General features: G+C 29.8%; 1 protein-coding gene across 1 annotated transcript in view; it reads left to right on the top strand.

Moving 5' to 3' along the window:
- LOC113374459 (leucine-rich repeat-containing protein 24-like) overlaps positions 1 to 19276 on the top strand; it is a 30237-nt gene extending 10961 nt beyond the window's left edge. Inside the window, exons 2-5 of the mRNA XM_026614496.1 lie at positions 6677 to 6886; positions 15210 to 15461; positions 16624 to 16930; positions 18900 to 19276. Coding sequence (XP_026470281.1) covers positions 6677 to 6886; positions 15210 to 15461; positions 16624 to 16930; positions 18900 to 19162 — 1032 coding nt within the window. The 3' untranslated portion in view covers positions 19163 to 19276. The remainder of the gene's footprint in view (positions 1 to 6676; positions 6887 to 15209; positions 15462 to 16623; positions 16931 to 18899) is intronic.
- Positions 19277 to 21474: the final 2198 nt, after the last annotated feature.

Here is a 21474-nt window from a genome sequence, read left to right as displayed (position 1 = left end):
ATAATGTTATATTAGTTTTATTATTCGTTGTATTAGTTGATTATCATTTCATATTGTTAACGCGCGGCTATTATTCCAAAGTAAATTAATGATATTAATGAATTAAAATGAATCCTCTAATAGCGATACAAGGCTGATTCAAGGAAAATTTATGTGAAAAACATGTGCAATATGGCGATTATGAATAAAATATAAACAGATTTCTGTAATAATAATTGTTATCTGTCAGGTTTGCATCCGGTCACGTCAGTGATCGTTTTCGTCACAGACTTGTGATCCTAATAATAAACTGTTGCATTCGAATGTCATCTTTTGCATTGATTATATAATCTAATATGAGGTAAATGGCAAACAAAATCTAATTTGCAGATTCCTAAAGCCTCTTTTACACGGTAACATAAATCACCATAGATTTAAATGGCTCACAAATAGATTATTGGTTGGAACTTGGAGAATCAGATGTTACGGGTTCGATGTCCGTTTCGTACAGCCTGGTGTCAAGAAGTAGTGATATCGTTTTCCGTTTGGAAATATTGATAGCAATAAGTTTTCAAGCAAGAATATCCTATCGAGCTATTGGTGCAAAATTCCAATTAGAAAGATGATGATTAGAAAGATGATTGCTACCTTTATCGTAGCTGTTTTTTTGACGCCATTTTGCCAATATGGCGGCAACTTGCAGTAAAAATTTGAGGCGTCAAAGTTGAAATTCGTAAAGAGCACCTCGAAATCTATAAGATTACCAATTTTAAGAATTCCCCGAATACCGGCAAAACGACCAAATGACCGGACTATGTTAATTGCGTTTGTGATTTAAAATAAATTGTATCTTGGGTAGTAAGGACAATCAATGGCTAATAATGTCGTTAGCAAATAGCAGTGTTTATTACAGCTTATAAAACATGTAATTGTTCTGATTAATATAAAATAACAAACAAACAAATTTTCGTTTTTTACCAGGAATGGCACTCTAGCATAGTCAGAAGTAAAAAAAACAGGCCTACTAAATATCCGAAATGGCTAACAAGACAGTTATTAGATTAAATTCGTAAGATATTCGTTAGATATTCGTTAGATTAAATAAAAGTTAATTGATATTAGATTAAATAAAGTATTGAAAAATCCTTATGCCCTATTTTAAAAATTTACTTTATAGTTTTATTTTGCTCTTTTTTGCACTATCATCACTGTGAAAAACTGCATCGTTGGGCGTAGTTCTTAGATTTATCCTATTCATGAAAAAATTATTTAATGCCTTATGTAGATAGTATAGTTCAAAATTATCTTAATACCACTGGAATCGGATTTAACAATATAGTTTCCATGAAAACGGGGGAATATTAGGTGCAAATGTAAATCAAACCAATGGAAATGGATAACGGCACAAAGGGAAAACATATTCGAAGAAGATATCTGCGTATCTTTAGAACCATAACACTTCAAATCATTTATTAGCATTGGACTGTATCTGTATTTGCATAATTAATGATATCGATAAAAAGGAAGAACAACATGCATTGCTGCAGTAAAAAAAAGATAAATCAGATAAAACCAGTGGTGCATGGCAAATGGTATAAAGCAAATTGCTGGAACTTTCCATACCGAATCTTTTTTGCACTTTTATTCTTCATATCAGTTATGATTTGATCTTAAACGTATATTTTTCTAATATATAATTTTTTCCAGTTTTAGATAAAATAATTTTTTATGTAGTGTGGAAGAGAACTAACAAATAACGGCGCATGCAGCAGCCAAAATTAAACATTATGATGATTTAAAGTATTTAGAAGCATTTATGTAATGTATGACTAAAAAACATATTATTCCGCATATTAGATGATACACGTTAAAATTATTTATTGAAGGTCAAGTACGCGAAAAAAATGATTAACCGTTAAATGTGTCTGATAACGGTAATTTAAAAAATGAATAATTGAAAATTTTAATGATTCATTCAATCTATTTATCGAAATAGAAATTCAATAACTAATTCATAGCAATTTTAAAATTATTTAATTTAACAAATTATCAATAAGCTTATGGTTTTTTTCATATACTTTTATTTTACGATGCTATTATGTAGTACCTTCATTTAATGAGCAACTATGCTATTGTTCAATTGCAGGACAACTATGTTTTTTTTTCTAAATTAATTTGTATTATTCGGCTTTCTAGTGGGTTATTGGTTAGAGTTTTGGCTTTCCAACCACAAGGTTTCATGGTTGACACCCACCTCAGACAGCACTAATGACAGGAAATATGTTTCCAAGTGTTATACCCTTTTCCGCATAAAATTAAAAATCATCTTTTATCATCATATAAAAATGAAGAATTAGATTGTATAAAATTATTTAATCGAGCCACATTTGGAGGCAACGCATAGTTGGAGGCTTTTTCCTAGGGCGCGTCCATTAATCACGTGATCAATTTTTTTGAACCCCCCTTCTTGATACGCGTATTTTTAGTTACGAAAAAAATTGCAAAATTTCTGATTTTTTATGAAGATACAAATAATGATTATACGTGATATCTTACTATACACCTTCCTCCCCACGTGATATTTTGTGGTTTTTTGTCAAACCTCCCCTCCCCCTAAAATACTCACGTGATTAATGGACGCCTCCTTACTAGTTCAGTTTTCTTATTAAATAAATTCCTAGATATTTTGATACTGAACCGATCATAAGAATTGCTATTAAATAAAAATGTAGAACTTTTATTCGTGTAAAAGTGTAACAAGTAGTATGTGTTGGATCATTTTTTTATATGCAGACAGCAATCAGAACTTAAAAGCCTTATGAAATGTTGTGGTGGCACTTCTTAACAATATATAATGCAAGGCTTCTAAGAATCTATATTGTAGCCATCCAATGGTTTACCTACCTTTATTTAAAATAATTTAATTAATGGAATTTATTTGATACTAATAATTGTAATTTGATGCAACAATGTTGGACCTGAGCTTATCGTAATAGACTTTAATTGTTAAACAATTGCATTGGCAAGTAAAATGTGGAAACAAATATTTGTGTTATTGGGTAAGATTAAAGTTATAAACAAGAAATGCGCGCCATGATACAATAATTTATTAACTTTCTGTAGGGCATGTTATAGTAATAGCAAAAAAATCGAAAATAAAAATTTTTATATATTTTTACGTTTCAGAGGTTTCTGAACATTTTGGCATACCTTAGTAAAAATTGATGTATATGTGTGTGTTTGTGTGTGAGTGTGTGCGGATACAAATTTCCGTCGTCGATTCAAAAAACATTCGATTTATATTGATAAGGAGACGTGCTGATTGGTTTTTGGCGAAGGCAGGTCTAGTCGTTCCGAAGATTCGGAGCAAAAAGTGTCAAAAACGGTAACTCAGTTTTTAAGAGAACGGAGCGTCCGCTTTTAATAATTCAAAAAACATTTTACTTGTATTGGCAATATAAAAAACTGATTAAATTTTTTGTAAGACAGGTCTAGAGGTTATGGACTCTCAATAAAAATAAGTTTTAAAAAATGTCTTTTGGCGGTCAAAAATGTTTATTGCGCTTATGCATATCAAATTATCAGATATTTTATAGAGATTTTCATAATGTGTACACATTTTGTGTAAATTTTTTTGGGTTTCGTACCAAGAATTGTGATTGCGGTACGGAAAGTTCCAGCAATTTGCTTTACGGCACGATGCCATGCACCCCACTAGTTTTTTCTAAATTAATCTTTACCAGAATACCATCGTACTCCATGAGATATATTCTCGCGTCAGTATTTGTGATGTTAACACAAAGTTCCATTTTTTTGGTCACGTAGCAATCATCCAACAATTAATATCAAATGTTGGTGTTATCAATTATTACTCAAATAATATCGACCTCATTGTATAGTGGATATGTTTGTCAACATATCGTGCACTTGTCTATTTATTTTATCTTGAATTATCTCTGACCAGACGACCTCAACTGATCGTCGTTTTCTTCAAATCGTATAAGTAACGCACCAGATAAGGTGCCAATGCATATTATCGTTCTATGGCCAATGAAGAATATTATTGATCACAGTACACAGAAATTTGTGATATAAAACTTTCCTATACGCATTTAAAACTCTTTGAATTAATCCAGAGCGTGTCAAACTAGGTATCGTAAAAAAATGATTAGTTGTTTTTTTTTTCACAAAAACAAATCGAAAATTGTACTGAAGAATCATGAGTTTTTGAGATGTAATAAGAATTTGCAGATTCCTAGAGATTTATCTTACAGCTATTGTTTGCCATTACAATGCAATATTAGTTTTTAGTTAACAAAATCGAACTTGTCATCTAAAATCATATTTGAAAACTTCCATAAATAAAACTGGATGTTCAATTTTCAAGTCAAAATTTTATCTTAAGTTATTTCAAATATAAACGTATACTCAAATATTTTTTTATTCCTGCTGCCAAGATCACAGGATTTGCTTACTTTACTGTAATTTTGATGATGCTTGAATAAAGTTTTGATTGACAAAAAAAAAATTGATGAATGTTGATGAGTTAGTAAAATTTACAGTCAAACTAATTATGGAAGTATACAGCTTTTTAAAATTTAAATTAACCAGTCAGCATTAAAGTGTTAGAAAATTGCTTCAAATAATATATCTTATGTTTAACCAAATCAATTTTCGAAAAAAAGAGTGCGCGTAAGATTCACACGCGATTGAAGTAAAACTCATTTGCTACTGTACAAGATGGCATTTAAGTAAAAATAAACACATCATATAATAATTTTGAATAATGTTTATTAGTAATATGGTAACACTCGTGATGCACACATTTGTGTCAACCATTATACACATTTATAGTGGTAAATTATAAATTATATATTTATAATAGCACTAAAAATATCTATAATATTTAAAAACAATAATGTAATTAAAGTCACACTTCAAATATTAAATGATCGATTTGTCATTGTAATTAGCATTTAGAAACGAACCTTCATTAGAGAAATGAAGTAATTGCTCATTAATAACTTCTATAATATTCGTTCACACAGTGGTTTATGTTAAACAACGCCTAAACAAATTTTGTTTTCGCAACTTCACTCATCATGTAATAATTGTGTTTGAAGAACTTCATGTAATTGAAATTAACATACATTCATTGACAGCTTGCATTTTTTTTACTTTTTCGCGGGCGATGTAATCTCATTCTCTGAACAGCTGTAGTATCAGTCATGCCTAAAAAATATTTTCCATTTTAATAACTTCAAAAATTTATAGAAACTACGAATAATATAGAAATAATTTCTAATCAATAAACTTACGTTTAGTACACGGCTCAAATGTTTAATTTATTTTATTATTTTCAAGAAATAGGGTATAATATTCTTCTGATTCAAACATTTTTCATTTAATTCAAGATTTGTACTGCGATGTAACTTTAAAATGTTTATTTATCTATGCCGATTTTCTTGTTGATATCGGTACGCATACAACGACAGGTCTCTATACATATACACGACGACCAATCACAATCGACCCGTATATAGAAATGATTTTATCGAAAGCGAATGACGCACAGTCTGCCGTAACGCATTTCCGTTGCATTTGTACGGATTTACACTATAGTCGCGCCTAAAGATGTTTTACTTCAAAAACATATTTTTTAATTTTGTTGTAAATATTGACAAGTTCACAATGATTGATCTTAATAACTAAACAAATATTTTCAATTTCAAGCATTTTCAATGAGTCTGATTTCTTTAAGCACTAATTATTTATACTAAAAATATAAGTTTGTTCCCCAATCGGATCAATCATTATCAATCATCATCGAACAAAAACGTAAAAATCCCAAAAAAGTTTACCTGTTAGTATATCTTAATCTCGTATGAGATTATTTTTAATTTGTATGTTTATAATATATTTTTTTAGCTACTGTGCTTCCGGCATTTTTCTATTTTTCCATTTTTATTCGAAGAACAATATTTGCTTAACAAATGCTCTGTTGTAAAGATAAGATTTTATTTTTTGACACAATATTTACAAAACCTTATAACGTGTTTTTTTTAATATGTAATATTGGGTCTCAATCGGCCAAATGTGTTCAGGTTTTTTAAATATCACAAAAAATTACGTTGTTATCAGAATTGCAATATAAATCGTAATATGGTTTCAATCTTGAATAAGTGAAACTTGTAGAATTTTCATCTTGATATACACAAGGGAAGCAAAAATTTTGGGATAAAATTTAAGTGTCTGCATGTAATTTTCTTGAGATTTTTTGATCTCCAAAATTTAGGGAGTTTTGATCACCTATGGTCCACTTGGTTTAAAAAGCAAATTTGTGATATATGGATATGTGTTATATGTTTGGATATGTGATATATGTTTACTCGAATTCTTAACCATTTATAAAAGATTATTTATAACATTGTTTTGCTTGTATTTAATACTTATTGAAATCACAAAAGTTTTTGATATTATTGCGTCTTAAGACTTCCGAATAATTTAGATATGCTTGTTTGTAGTTATTCTGTAACTGATATGAATTGTTCATAATTTGAATCCGAGTATGAACATATTTAAGGCAATCCAAGGCGTTCTCAATATGCAATCGTTCTATGACCCAAAACTCATGCACATAAAATAATTCAATATTCTACATAATTCTTAACAATATACATATATATTTTTTATTCAGATGAAACCCGCGCTGGGCGTGGTGATCCTTGCACTGTTATTTCCTTCATTTGGAAATGCTTTGGTGGACAATGGTTTGCTTTCTTTAATAACCTCGGATGGAAAAAGACCTGGTCGATGCACCTATCATCGAGTTTTCAGACTACCAGGAGTCGATTGTTCTAGAAAAGAACTTCAGCAGATTCCTGCTACTCTGGATTCCGACACCGAGGTAATTGATTAATATAATATATTAGGTAATTAATAGAACACAGAGAAATTTCAAATTTTGTAAACAGACAAATTTAAAATAGTACCTACATATTTATTTATTTATTTTATTTATTTATTAATTTTACAAGCCGTCGGTATAATATTTAATATTATAATAAGGCTTAAGTCAATATTTTATAGGTTTAATATAATTTAATTAATTATTAGCTATTTAATTACTTAATTTATTTACTATAAACCTATTTATATTTACTTAATTATAATTTTTTTTTTTTAATATAACTAGTTTGTTTGTTATAAGTGTTTTTTAAAAATTTAATAAGTAATTTTAATAAGCTTTACAATACATACTTTTACAATATTAACAAATTTTAGGTTATTTTATGATATTTTAACAAATTTGAGTATCTTATATTATTATAATTATTATTATTATTAATATTATCATTATCATTTTTATTATTATTGTTAAATATTTTTACAATTTTTTTTCTTTACAAATTTTTAGGTATTTTGATAAAGGAAATATTTGTTTCACAATTTTTAAGTGTTTTTAAATATAAGTTTTTGGTTAACTAATTATTAAGTATTTTAACAATAACAGTCGAAATAAAAAAATTAAATTTTTGTTTCACAATTTTGAAGTGTTTTGAATTATAAGTTTTTAGTTAACTAATTATTAAGTATTTTAAAATAACAGTCTTATGAAAATAATAATTAGAAAAAAAAAAAAAAAAAAAAAAAAAAATGTTTCTCAAATTTTTTTTTTTTAAATTGTAAGTGTTTAATTAACTAATTATTAAGTATTTTAACAATATAACAATAACAGTTATATAAAACAAATAAAAAAAAAAATAAACAAAGAAAGAAATAATAATAATAATAGTAATTTAGAAGTATTTAGTTTAACGAACGAATTATATTGTCACGAGCATAGTAGACATAGACATGGCTGGTAGGTGACATCAGTTAGTTTGGGCCCGTAGGTTCGTAGGGATTTTTGCCATCGTCGATCCATCGATCTTGCTGCTGCCTGTAATAGAGAAATTTCTTCGAGCGGGAAAAGTCGCGTTAATGATTAGTTGAGATTTTCGGGAAAGTAATTTGAAAAATCGAAATTTAAAAACTCCAGAGGGCTATAAAAAGTTAAATCCTTTAACGCATTACTTAGTACTTTATGAAATTTCTTGTTATCAAGGGTACGAACACGTAACGGCAGTTTATTCATAAATTGTATACCCATACCGCAGATAGTATTAAAGGAACTGTGTAGTTTATAAGTCTTACCTTTAATTATTTTATGTCTCGTATTGTGCTTGGTATTTGACATCGAAGACAAATTAAAAGAGTCTGGATTATTTTTTATGAAATTAAGTGTGACTAGAACAAATATACTCGGTACTGTTAAAATTTTATGTTCATTGAAGATATTACGGCATGATGTCTTGGAGGATAGTGAAAAATTATTCGAATTGCTCTCTTTTGAAGTTTAAAAACTTTAATTAGTTCATTAGAGAAACCCAAAATTGGATACCGTAAGCAATGTGTGAATAAAAGTTTGCGTAATAAATAGAAAGTAAACTGGATATTCCAATTTTTGATTTAAGGGTTCGCAGGATAAAGCATGTACGCGTTAATTTGAAGCATAAATGGTTGGAAACGTGTTCAGACCAGTTAAGATTCTTATTGATATAAACTCCAAGAAATTTAGATACTGAAGAGGAGTCAAATGAATAGTTATTAATTGTAAATGAGGAAATATCATTCGCTACGCGCGTTGCTGTACAGAAAGAAATAATTTGGGTTTTGTCGTTGTTTAAAAGAAGATTATTTATATTGAACCATTTCGAAACGGAATCCATGACATTGTTCAATTTCGTTACGAGGTCATCGTATGTTCTAGCTTTGATGGTTAGACAAGTGTCATCAGCGAACAAAATAAAGTCACAAAGATTTGAGCAATTAGGTAGGTCGTTAATGTAAAGAAGAAATAGGAGCGGTCCAAGAATTGATCCTTGTGGGACACCCATTTTCACGTTTAATTTCCTGGATATAACTTTACCACCGGTGCTATTGTCCAAATATACGCTTTGAGTTCTGTTTGTTAAATAAGATTTTAGTAATTTAAGCGAGCTAGAACGAAAACCATACATTTCTAACTTATCAATGAGAATATTGTGAGATATACTGTCGAACGCTTTGGAGAGATCGCAAAAGACGGCTACACAATAACTTCCATCTTCAAATGAGTAATAACATTTTGGATGAGGCTAAAAACCGAGTGCGATGTAGAGTGTTTTTTCCGAAAACCATGTTGGTTGTGAAACAAAATATTGTATTTATTTAAGAACCCAGAGATTCTGACGTGCAAATTTTTTCAAACACCTTATCAAAAGAATTAAGAGAGAAATAGGTCTATAATTGCTCACAATGTTTTTGTCGCCTTTTTTATGAAGAGGGCGGATTTTGGAGTGCTTAAGGTGGTTTGGATAAACTCCCAGCTCAAAGCATTTATTAATACATATTAATAGGTTATCAATAAAAAGAGGATAGAATTCTTTAATGATGCATGTAGGAATTTCATCCGGTCCCGCGGAATAGGAAGATTTAATAGCTTTAAAGTACTTGCAAGTTCCTCAATTGTGACAGGAAATAAAACAAAGCTATGAATATTTCTAACAATATACGAAACAGGGGAGCAGCAAGTGATGTTCGAGATGATGGAGGATGTCAAATTTGAAGCCTCATTAACAAAGAAGTTATTCATTTCGTTGGAAATATCATTAATGTCATTAATTATTACATCATTAATTGTCAAAGATTTAATTTCTACCGCAGATTTACGTTCTAGATTCATTTCAGAATTAATGAGAGACCACATAGTTTTTTGCTTGCAAGACAATGCCGTATTAAATATTCGTTGAATTTAATTTTTGCTAGATCAATTAAATCATTAAACGTTTGCCTATATTTCAAAAAGTAAATTTGGAACGATAAAGTACCATTCCGTTTGGATAGACGCTCTAGAAATTTTAATCTATTGAATGATATACATAAGCCCTTAGTGAACCAGGGCAAATTCCGTTTAGGGGCCTGGATTTTTTTTGAAGAAGGGAAAGCTAAATTAAAATTGTATAGAAAGAATATATATGTTCGGTGTTAGATTATGAATAGCTTTTGGGTCCTATTTGAACGATTTGCAATAGACAACTATTATTAACTTCCCGTAGGGCAAGTTATAGTAATGAGCCGAAAATCTAAAATGAAAATTTTTGCATTTCTTCATGTTTTGAAGGTTTTTAACCATTTTGGCATACCTCAGAAAAAATGGATGTATGTGTGTGTGTATGTGTTTTGTGTGTCCGCATTTTTTCGTTCACGTTTTCGGGCGCACGGATCAATCGATTTTTGAATGGTTCAAAAAACATTCGATTCCTATTGATAGGAAAATGTGCTGATTAGTTTTTGGCTAAGGCAGGTTCAGCCGTTACGAAGATAAAGAGCAAAGAGTGCAGAAAATAGAAATCGATTTTTCGAGAGAACAGAGCATCTGATTTGAATGATCTAAACAACATTCAGTCAGTAATGATTGGGAGAAGTGGTTATTCGTTTTTAACAATGGCAGGCCGAGCCATTTCGAAGATACAGAGCTAAATGTACAAAAAATGACTTTGAGAGAAATTTTGAAAAAATGTTTTTGAGAGAAATAAGCATCCGAATTGAGTGATTCAAAAAACATTCTGCTTGTGTTGACAAAACAATTGCTTTTGGGGAAAAAATCATTTGATTTTTTTTGTATATCGGAAATAAAACAGATTTCAATATTAATTCTGGCTAAAATTTTAAAGCTCACTTATATACTTTAAATAAATATTTTTGACTTTGTGATTCAGTTTATAAAATTCTTATAAATATTAGACAATGTTACTGTATACTGTATAATCTATGTGAAAATATTTAATATTCTTCGAACATTTCATTACGGTACGGGCAGTTTCAGCAATTAGCTTCAAGGCACGATGCCATACACCTCTAGTTTAACTTATTAGATTGGATCTCCGAAACGGCCTGACCTGTCTTCCCAAAAATTTAATCAGTTTTTTCATTTTGTCAGTATAAAGTAAATGTTTTTTGCATTATTGAAATCAGACGCTATATTATTTAAAAAAAAACTGAATTACCTTTTCTGGTACCTTTTATCTCGTATCTTGTAAAAGCTGCATCTGCCTTGGCCAAAAACTAATCAGCACGTCTCCTTATCAATAGGAATCGAATGCTTTTTGAATCTTACTAATCGGTTGATTCGTGTTCTCGTATAATGATTTTGTATTTTAAGGATCTTCATAAGAATTAAATATTTTTAACATTTTTCATAATTGTTGATTGTTAATTATTTAATGAAACTAATAAATATATTGGAATTTCAAATCCAAGTGGAACTATAAATATATTGGTAAAGAACAATCAACATTTATGAAAAAAATTTAAATATATATTCTATTCAAGATCCCGAAAATGATAATACAATTATATACATAAATATTTATAAAACAATATAATCCAAATTTATATTACTAGTGCAAAAATATTTATTTATAAAAGGGAAGTTTCAGCAACTTGCCTTAAGACACAATGTCATACACGACCAGTTTTCAAAATCAATTTGGAGATCATCTCGATGTCCACAAATGTACTAATAGACACAGCCCCGTGAATCATTCCAGTTCGTTAATTTTTTTTTAGAGCATGTAGGTGCATTCACGTGCATATGGAGAACTCGACGGCCAAGAACTAGAGTGGTTCTATGTCTATATGTATAGGTCATGTTGATTTAAGCCAATTGAGCGGGTCGAGACTCAACTGGCCGATTGTTACGAACTGACCGCCGCCGCTTCATGTTCCTTCATCTCATATCGGGGACAACGGATGCATCGCATCATTTGCGGTTTCCCAAACTTGAGAGATTATCGGACTAGTGATGCATGGTATCGTGCCATGCCTTAAGGCAAATTGCTGCAACTTCCCGTACCTTAATTTGAATTTTTTTAAACCTTCACAATTTTTTGAAAATTTCAAAATAATTTGATTTTTGAGAATTTTTGTAAAAAATCGACTTTTTGAAAAATTTGATTTTATTTTGTATTTTGAAATTTTTTGAAAACTTTGAATTTTTAACTTCTCGTTGGGTAAGTTATAGTAATAGCAAAAAAATCGAAAATGAAAAATTTTATTTATCTTTACGTTTCAAAGGTTTCTGAATATTTTGGCATACCTTAGAAAAAATGAATGTATGTGTGTGTGTGTGTGTGCGGATACAAATTTTCGTCGATGATTTCGGGAACACCGATCAACCGGTTTGAATAATTCAAAAAATATTCGATTCATATTGATAATGAGACGTGCTGATTAGTTTTTGGCGAAGGCGGGTCTAGCCGTTCCAAAGATACGGGGCAAAAAGTGCCAAAAACGGTAACTCATTTTGTAAGAGAACGGAGCGTCCGATTTTAATAATTCAAAAAACATTTTACTTGAATTGACATGACGAAGAACTGATTAAAGTTTTGGTAGTAGTCTAACGGTCTTGTTAAAGTAGTCTAACGGTTAAACATTATAAATATTGGTATGAAACCTATAGATGCAAACAAAATTTGTACTTATTAAAATCTCTATAAAAAAGCCGATAAGTTAATGTGCATATGCAAATGGCATTTAGTTTTTATCTTTTTTTAATAGATCTCCAAACCGTTGGACCTGTGTTTCCAAACATTCTTCATTATGTCAATATAGGCGTTTTTTTTTGAACATTCAGATGCTCCGTTTTTTTAAAATTGCCATTTTGGCACTTTTTACTTCAGAACGGCTGGGCCCGTCTTGGCCAAAAACTAATCGGCACGTCTTCCCATCAAAAACAATCGAATGTTTTTTGAATCATTCAAATCGGTTGATCCGTGCTCTCAAAATCGTGGACGATTGTTCGAATTGTACCCGAACATACACACATACATACCGCATACACAAACACATACATCTATTCTTTCTATGGTATGTCAAAATACTTATTAACTTCTCGTAGGGCAAGTTATAGTAATCGCAAAAAATCGAAAGTGCAAATTTTTATATACCTTCACGTTTCAAAGGTTTCTGAATATTTTAGCATACCTTAGAAAAAATGGATTTCTGTGTATGTGTGTGTGTGTTTCAAAATTTTCAAAAAACATTTTACTTGTATTGACGAAGTGAACAACTGGTAAATTTTTTGGAAAGGCAAGTCCAGCGGTTATGAACTCTCAAGTTAAAAAAATGTCATTTGGCGGTTAAAAATGTTTATTGTACATTGTACATCAAATTATCACACATTTTATAAAAATTTTAATATTGTGTACACATTTTGCGTAAATTTTTTTGGATTCCGTAGCAAGATTTTTAATTTTGAAGTTTATTTATATGGTTCAAACAAATGTCCTTGACATTTTCGACAGTATGGAATAACCGATTTGAATGATTAAAAAATCATCCGGTTCGTACTCGATGGCGAGGCCTGTTTGCAAAAGGCAATTTTGCCGTTTCGGAGGTATGGAGCGTAAAGGGTGTAAAAACGGTTAAACAGTTTTTGAGAGAACGGATTATCCGATTAGATTAATTCAAAAATCATTTTGCTTGAGCAGATGGTGTGCAAAAAATGCATTTACAGAAAATTTGAAAATTTTAAAAATTTTCAAAAAAAAAATAAAAGTTTCAAAAAATTCTAAATTTCGAAATTTTTCATCATTTTCAAAAATTGAGAATATTTTGAAAATTGAAATAAAAATCAAATATTTTCAAAAATTTTCAAATTCTCAGAATATTTTAAAAAAAACGTTTTTTTTAAATTTCAAAAAAATTTAAACTTCAAAAAAATTTCAAAATTTTGAGAAAAATTCTAAATTATCAAAAATATCAAATAAAAAAAAGGGCTCTTGTAAACGTACACATAAGTTGTTAATAAAATACGCTCATCGCCCAATTTAAAAAGCACTTAAATTCACAGTATGTATTTATAATATAATAAACAAGCAAACCCGACGAACTCCGTTTCGCCACCAGATGGTTTCGTGAGAAAGATGAAGAAATTTTTTGTTTGTTTTATATTTGAAAAGGAAAAATTTGATTTTATTGCACAACAGTAACGAATTTATTTCGATTACAAAAATGAAGTGTTTTTTAGTTGAACTTCTCTAAGTAAATGAAAGTAAATCCGCCAATTATCCGTTTCATTGAAGTGCTCTTTGGTAAACCACATTTTTCGTTTTTTGGTCTGACGTTAACACAAACAAAGCGGATGATTTTCCAACTCGTGAACAGGGAACGTATAACTGCCCATGTGAAAAACAATGATTTTCTAAATAATCTATTTAAAATTTATCCCGCAAACACTAAGCGATTGGCCTTGCGACTTGTTATTGCAAACGCAAGGCGAACTGGAAATTTCAATTGTTTGAAGTCAAACGGAAAACCAGTCAGAATTATTGGTATGTCACCAAATCGCCAGCAATTTTTGATTGAATGGGTGAAATTCAGTGCGTGTACATCATTATTCTTTGCGGCAAGAATTGCTAGTTGACTCAACCAAGCATAATTCTGATAATTCTCACTAATGTCATTACTCGAAATTTTAATTACTGTGCGTGAAATTCCAGCAATTTGCATTAGGGCACGATGCCATGCACCACTAATTTTCTTAGCTATAAACCTTGTGGAGCCCGAGACCTTTCCAACGAATGCAAAATTGTCGAAATCGGTTCGTGCGTTCTGGAGTTATTTCGTCAGGAAGGAAAACCCGACTTACTTTTATATATATAGAAGATAATCTATTTGAAAATCTTCAAAAAAAATTATTGATTATTTTTGTTCCTTACGGTATGGAAATTCCAGCAATTTGCCTTAAGGCACGATGGATGCGCCCCACTAGTTGTTGAAAGATCTTGAAACGTAAAGATATATCTATAAAATTACAATATTGAAAATGCATTATTTTTGTATTTTATTACAACGCAAAGTATACCTTGGTATTTTATCAATTACTATTTGCAAATAGTGTAGATAATTTATTATGCCAAATGACTCACGCAAAATATTATAGTTTTTAATTGACTCGACCATGCCTTTAATTAAGGCCAATTATTTCTTAATTTTCAAGCCAATTTGAGACTAATTTTGATAAGCGGCATGTTGACGAGACGATCAATTGCTCAATTATTTTCTTGATTAATTATGTCAATCATTATATTGTCACAGTCTAATATCAATTTTTAAAATACCAACTAATTGATGGTCAATTTCAGGTGATGGATGCCTCGTACAATAGGATACGAGAACTACGGAGCGACACTTTCGCTCCATACTCTAGGATGAAGTACTTATATTTAGGTGATAATATGATTCAAACAATCGAAGCAGGTGCCTTCGACACGATGCCGAATTTAGAGGCACTGGATTTGTCGATAAATTCCATATTCACAGTTCCTATGCAAATATTTCAATTGCCATCGCTGAAGAATCTTTATCTGCAGCATAACAACTTGCGAACATTAAGAGTAAGTATTTATATATTATTTTTTAACTTACTTGTAATTATTTTGTTAAGTAAGCATAGAAAGCGTGTTGATAATAATCATAACTTGGGGCATTCGTAGTGCAGTGGTAAGAGCCTCAAGGATTCGTTTTCAAATTCCGCGTCACATATATTTTCAAGCAGTAGTGATTTTCGTTTTGACTTGAACACAAAGATCATAAATATGTTTCCAAATAAAAATCGCTTTTCGGGGCATCTCTGCAATATATAATATATCACATCACAATTAGAAATATATATAATTTATAAGTGCATATATAAAATTTTATAACAAATGTAAACAACTATTGGTATGCGTTATAATAAAGCGTGGTAGTAGAAAATACATCACACTCGTAAAACACTGATTGTGAGAATAGTTTTTTTTTTGCAGCAAAAAAAAACAAAACTTCAGTGTAAGAAATCATACTATATATTTGTATAGGAGCATGTTTATATTTTAAATATTTCTTTATAAAAAAACTGTGAAATCAAGAAATAAAGTTTTTGTAAACTGAATAAAAACTAGTGAGGTGCATGGCATCGTGCCTTAAGGCAAATTGCTGGAACTTCCCGTACCGTAATCTATATATCTCTATAAAATATCTGATAATTTGATGTACATATGTTCAATAAACATTTTTGACCGCCAAGTGACATTTTTTGAACTTATTTTTATTGAGAATTGAGAGTCCATAACCGCTGGACCTGCCTTCCCGAAAATTTAATCTGTTCTTCAATTTGTCAATACAAGTAAAATGTTTTTTTGAATTATTAAAATCGGACGCTCTTAAAAACTGAGTTACCGTTTTTGGCACTTTTTGCCCCGTATCTTTGGAACGGCTAAACCTGCCTTCGCCAAAAACTAATCAGCACGTCTCCTTATCAATACGAAACGAATGTCTTTTGAATTATTTAAATCGGTTGATCCCTGTTCCCGAAATCGTCGACGAAAATTTGTATTTGCACACATACATCCATTTTTTCTAAGGTATGCCAAAATATTCAGAGACCTTTGAAACGCAAAGATATATAAAAATTTTCACTTTAGATTTTTTTGCGATTACTATGACTTACCATACGGAACTTTAAAAATAGTTCTCAATAATTTAAATAAATATTTGTATATCAATTTCCTTTTTCAGCAAGATTTGAAGGATCTTCAAAAACCGATCAGAGCTCCACTTCAGCGCATTAATTTGGCGTATTGCCGCTTGCAGTTGTTACCGGATTTAGGAATTCTTCCTGATCTGACAGAGTTTAATATATCAGGAAATCCTCTATTGTCCTTATTACCTGTCGATATAGCTCCCAGTTGTTCCTTAAAATCTTTGGACATGACTGAAATAAACGTCGATTACTGCAGCTGCTTATTATTAGAAAAATGGTTTAATAATCATGTACCAAATGTACTACATAGTAAAGATGATCTATGTACAGCACCACCAAGAGGTAAGATTATATTTTATATTATATTAACCTATATTTTTTATAGTAAGGGGCCGTTCAAGTATTACGTAAGCACTTTAGGGGGCCGGGGGGGTTATTGATTTGCTTATTTTGGGTGACGTGGGGGCAGGGGGGTCTATATGATGATTACGTCATAGTTTTTTTTTTTTTTTTTTAATAATTTTTACAACTGTCCTGAAACGGACAACAAGTAAAATATTTGCCATGAAACTGAAGGCAAAGTTATTTTTAACAATTCAACGTTGTCAACGATAAAAAACTGATAGTTGAAATAACTGTGTTATTGAAAGTTGGTAATATGAAGTTTGTTCTTACAAAATCTTAAGTTGACGTTGTCAACCGATATGATAAATAAAAATAAATGTGAATATATATACGAATCGAGTGTTTTGTTCAAAACGGTTGATGCGTGTTCCTACAATTATCGACGAAAGTTTGTATCTAAAAACATCGATTTTTTCTAAGGTATGCCAAAATTCAGAAACCTATGAAACGTAAAGATATATAAAAAATTTCTCTTTCGATTTTTTTGCGATTACTGTAGTCTGTAAGTTACCCCACGAAAAGTTAATAGATTATTAAGTTATTTAATCAATATTAATTAATTAATACTCAAAGTAATTTTTTTTAGAAAAATTTATATGCACTCGTTAACATATTTATACTAGTGGAGCGCATGGCATCATGCCTTAGTAGACAAAATTGTGGAACTTCATGTACCGTAATTAAAAATTTGAGGAATGAAAATAATTAATAATTGTTTTGAATAATTTCAAATAGATTATTATTACATACTGTAAACTTTTAAGTGCTTTTTAAATTGGGCGACGAGCGTATTTTATGAATAACTTATGTGCACGTTTACAAGAGTCCATTATTTGGAATTTAAAAAAAACGTTTGTTCTAAATATTTTAGAAATTTGGAAATTTTTGAAAATATTCAATTTTTCTTGAAATTATCAAAATTATCTCAAATTTTTGTAAAAAATCTCTTTTTTTTATTTTTTCAAAATTTAGTATTTTTTTTTGAAAATGATATAATTTCGAAAATTGAACTTTTTTGAAAATTTCGATTTTTTTTTTGAAATTTTTCAAAATTATTAAATTTTCTGTAAATGCATTTTTTGCACACTGTCTACTCAAGCAAAATGTTTTTTGAATTAATCTAATCGGATGATCCGTTCTCTCAAAAAACTGCGTAACCGTTTTTACACTCCGAAACAGCAAAATTGCCTTTTGCAAAAACGCCTCGCGATCGAGTACGAACCGAATTACTTTTAAATTTTATAAATCGGTTATTCCATACTGTCGAAAATATCGAGAACATTTGTCTAAACCATATAAAAAAACTTCAAAGTTAAAAATCTTGGTACGAAACCCAAAAAAAATTTCACAAAATGTGTACACAATATTAAAATCTCTATAAAATATTTGATAATTTGATGTAAATATGTCAAATAAACATTTTTGATCGCCAAATGACACTTTTTTAACTTATGTTTATTAAGAATCCATATCTGCTAGACCTGCCTTCTCAAAAATATAATCAGTTTTTCATCTTGTCAATATAAGTAAAATGTTTTTTGAATTATTAAAATCGGACCTTCCGTTCTCTTAAAAACTGAGTTACCATTTTTGGCACTTTTTGCCCCATATCTTCGGAACGGCTAGACCTGCCTTCGCCAAAATCTAATCAGCACGTCTCCTTATCAATACGAATCGAATGTTCTTTGAATTATTCAAATCGATTTATCCGTGTTTCCGAAATCATCGACGAAAATTTGTATACATTAATTGCAAAATGTTTACGTAAGCATGGGGGGAGGGGGTAAGAGCTTTGCTTACTTTTAGTGACAAGGGGGGTGGGGGGGTAAATAATTGTAAAAATCTGCTTACGTAATATTTGAACGGCCCCTAACGGCTGATAAATCTGCAATAAAATCTTTACCAGGTTACACATACTGTGCTGAAGATATAAAATTAAACGAAACAAACGTTCTATATGATACTTGTCAAGAGATGATTTTGCATCGAAAACTGGAATACAATGCCAAAATGATCTGGATCATAGTAGCTTCAACAATTGCTGCCGTACTTCTTACTTTAGGATGTGTCTTGTACGCTTTACACAAACGTAATTCAAGGAAACGACACAGGACTCTTAAAACAAACCAGTTGAATAATGGAAATTTAGAGGCATTATTAAACAAATAGTGTCGTGTTTATGATAAATAAAGACTGATTATTAAATCGAGTATTTAAATATCAGGTTAATTTATAACTTGCCAAAGATTTGTGCCATTAGTCCTGCTTCAACAAATTAAATGCATAATGGCACACGTGATAACTTCTCATTTAAGTTGTTAGGAATGTATAAATTTAAATTTTTGTTATAATTTAATCTTGTACACCACTATTAATAGAGGGCGAGTTAAATTGTTCTTATACTAAATATAATGTATTTATAAATTTGTACATTTATATAATTTAATAAAAAAATATTTCTTTAAAAATTGCAGTATATGTGTAATAATTTATTAAAATTTATTATGTCATAAGTATGTTGACGCATATATTAATTAATTATAATTAAATCAATACTAATGTATAAAACTGTTTTTAATCTTCGTTCTGGTAAAACAAGTCCTTAAATAGTATCAATAATAATAGGTTGTCAAATATCTCCCTTCCGCCTTTTTGTATTATAAACCAAGAGCAAAAAAGCGGAAGAGAGATATTTGACAACCTAATAAAATTACGTTAACTACAGAATCAATCGTAATCTTTTTTTTTTTTTTAATTAAGCATTTCAGAAATAATATATCAACGTAAAAACGGTGTTTTTTTCAGTCGAGGATATATATAAATAATTTATGTTTAAAATAAATTGTTAAAAAGAAGGTGATCAAATATATTGAAATTATAATAATCTTATAGTAAATAATATTATTTATATTATTCTAATAATCTTATAACATAATCTAAAAAATAAAATTCGTATAAAAGATCATATGTAAAAAAATATTTTCAATATTAGTCTAAAAATTTAATATTAGAAATAAATTTGAAAGATATGTTAGAAGAATCTGCCAGGATAAGTTATTGTCACTATTCATGTATTTTGTATAGTTTGATAAAATATTATGTATTAATAAGTATATTAACCATCGTTATTTACAGATCGTCATCATCACATCATAAGTTTACAAATATTATAAATGTTTAATGTTTACTGTATTATAAATGTACATAATTAATAAATTTTATAAAACCTTAAGTTTATACACTGAATGTTAATAAAACACATTTAAATATTTGTTTATTAACTTCCCGAAGGAGAAGCTTGTTTTCATCAAAAAATCCGATTTGCTAATTTTATGTTTCCTCGACGGTTCAAGCCATTCTGAATCAAATGAGACTAAATTTGGAAAAAGTATGTGTATGTGTATGTGTATGTGTGTGTGAACAGATTTTTTTTGCCGTAAATCGACGTTTTCTCAAAAACGGCTGGACCGATTTTCAAAAATCAAATTCAAAACCCGTTCGATGGGTATTGGTGGGGAATCGTGCTGACTAGTTTTTGATAAAGATCGGCCGGGGCGTTTTCTTGTAATAAAGTGTTAAAAAAATTCTTTTCGGCGATTTTAATGATTTTTTTTGACGGTAGATACAATAGTCTTCTAGATCATACTAAAATATTACGGCCATGTTACGGCCCTACGACAAGTCGTTTAATTTTTAAAAATCTTCAAAGTTTGCAAAAATTAGTATCTTTTTTTTGGCATTTGTCAAAATTAGACCTTCCATCGACGTTTTCTCAAAAACGCCTGAACCGATTTTAGAAATTTAAAAGCCATTTGATGTATCTCAATGAGGACTATCGTTTGTCAGTTTTGTGCGATGATCTGCCAAGCTGTTTCTTTGTAATTTAGAAAAAAGTGTTAAACTTTTCGTCCGAATCGATTTTAAAAGATCAAAAACTGTTCGAAAGATATTAGTTGGGTATGATACTGATTAGTTTTAGGTGAAAATGTACGGAGCCGTTAACTTGTAATTAAATGTTGAAAAAAAAAATTAAGCCGATTTTTATGGAACTTTTTTTGGCGATATATATCATGGTCTTATAGAACTTACTGAAGTATTACGATCTTACGACAAGTAGTTTAATTTTAAAAATTCATCAAAGTTTGAGAAAATGAGTAGTTTTTTACGTTTGTTAAAACTACTTGGTATAGAGTACATACTTGGTTTTAATAAACATACTAAACCGTTAAAGTCCTTCGAAAACTGGTTCAATTATAAAAATTGTTGATTTTGGAAAATTTGAAAATGCTCCGAGTTAACGTGATCATTCGTGTTCAATTATGTGTAATAAATCCACTCAGAATACTTTTAATCACTCATAAATTAATTTCTATTTTATTGATTAAGTCGACTATTTACACATATTGGTAAGTTCATGTAACTTGCCTCAAGGCAAAATACCAATACCAACTAGTTATAGTTATCTGTCCTATGTTCTTTCC

Source organism: Ctenocephalides felis, unplaced genomic scaffold (genome assembly GCF_003426905.1).
Source record: "Ctenocephalides felis isolate EL2017-DRISC unplaced genomic scaffold, ASM342690v1 CF-g0.4_SCAFFOLD_01806, whole genome shotgun sequence".
Classification (NCBI taxonomy): domain Eukaryota; kingdom Metazoa; phylum Arthropoda; class Insecta; order Siphonaptera; family Pulicidae; genus Ctenocephalides; species Ctenocephalides felis.
The sequence above is the reverse complement of the archived record's forward strand: the minus strand, read 5'-3'. Positions and strand labels throughout refer to the sequence as shown.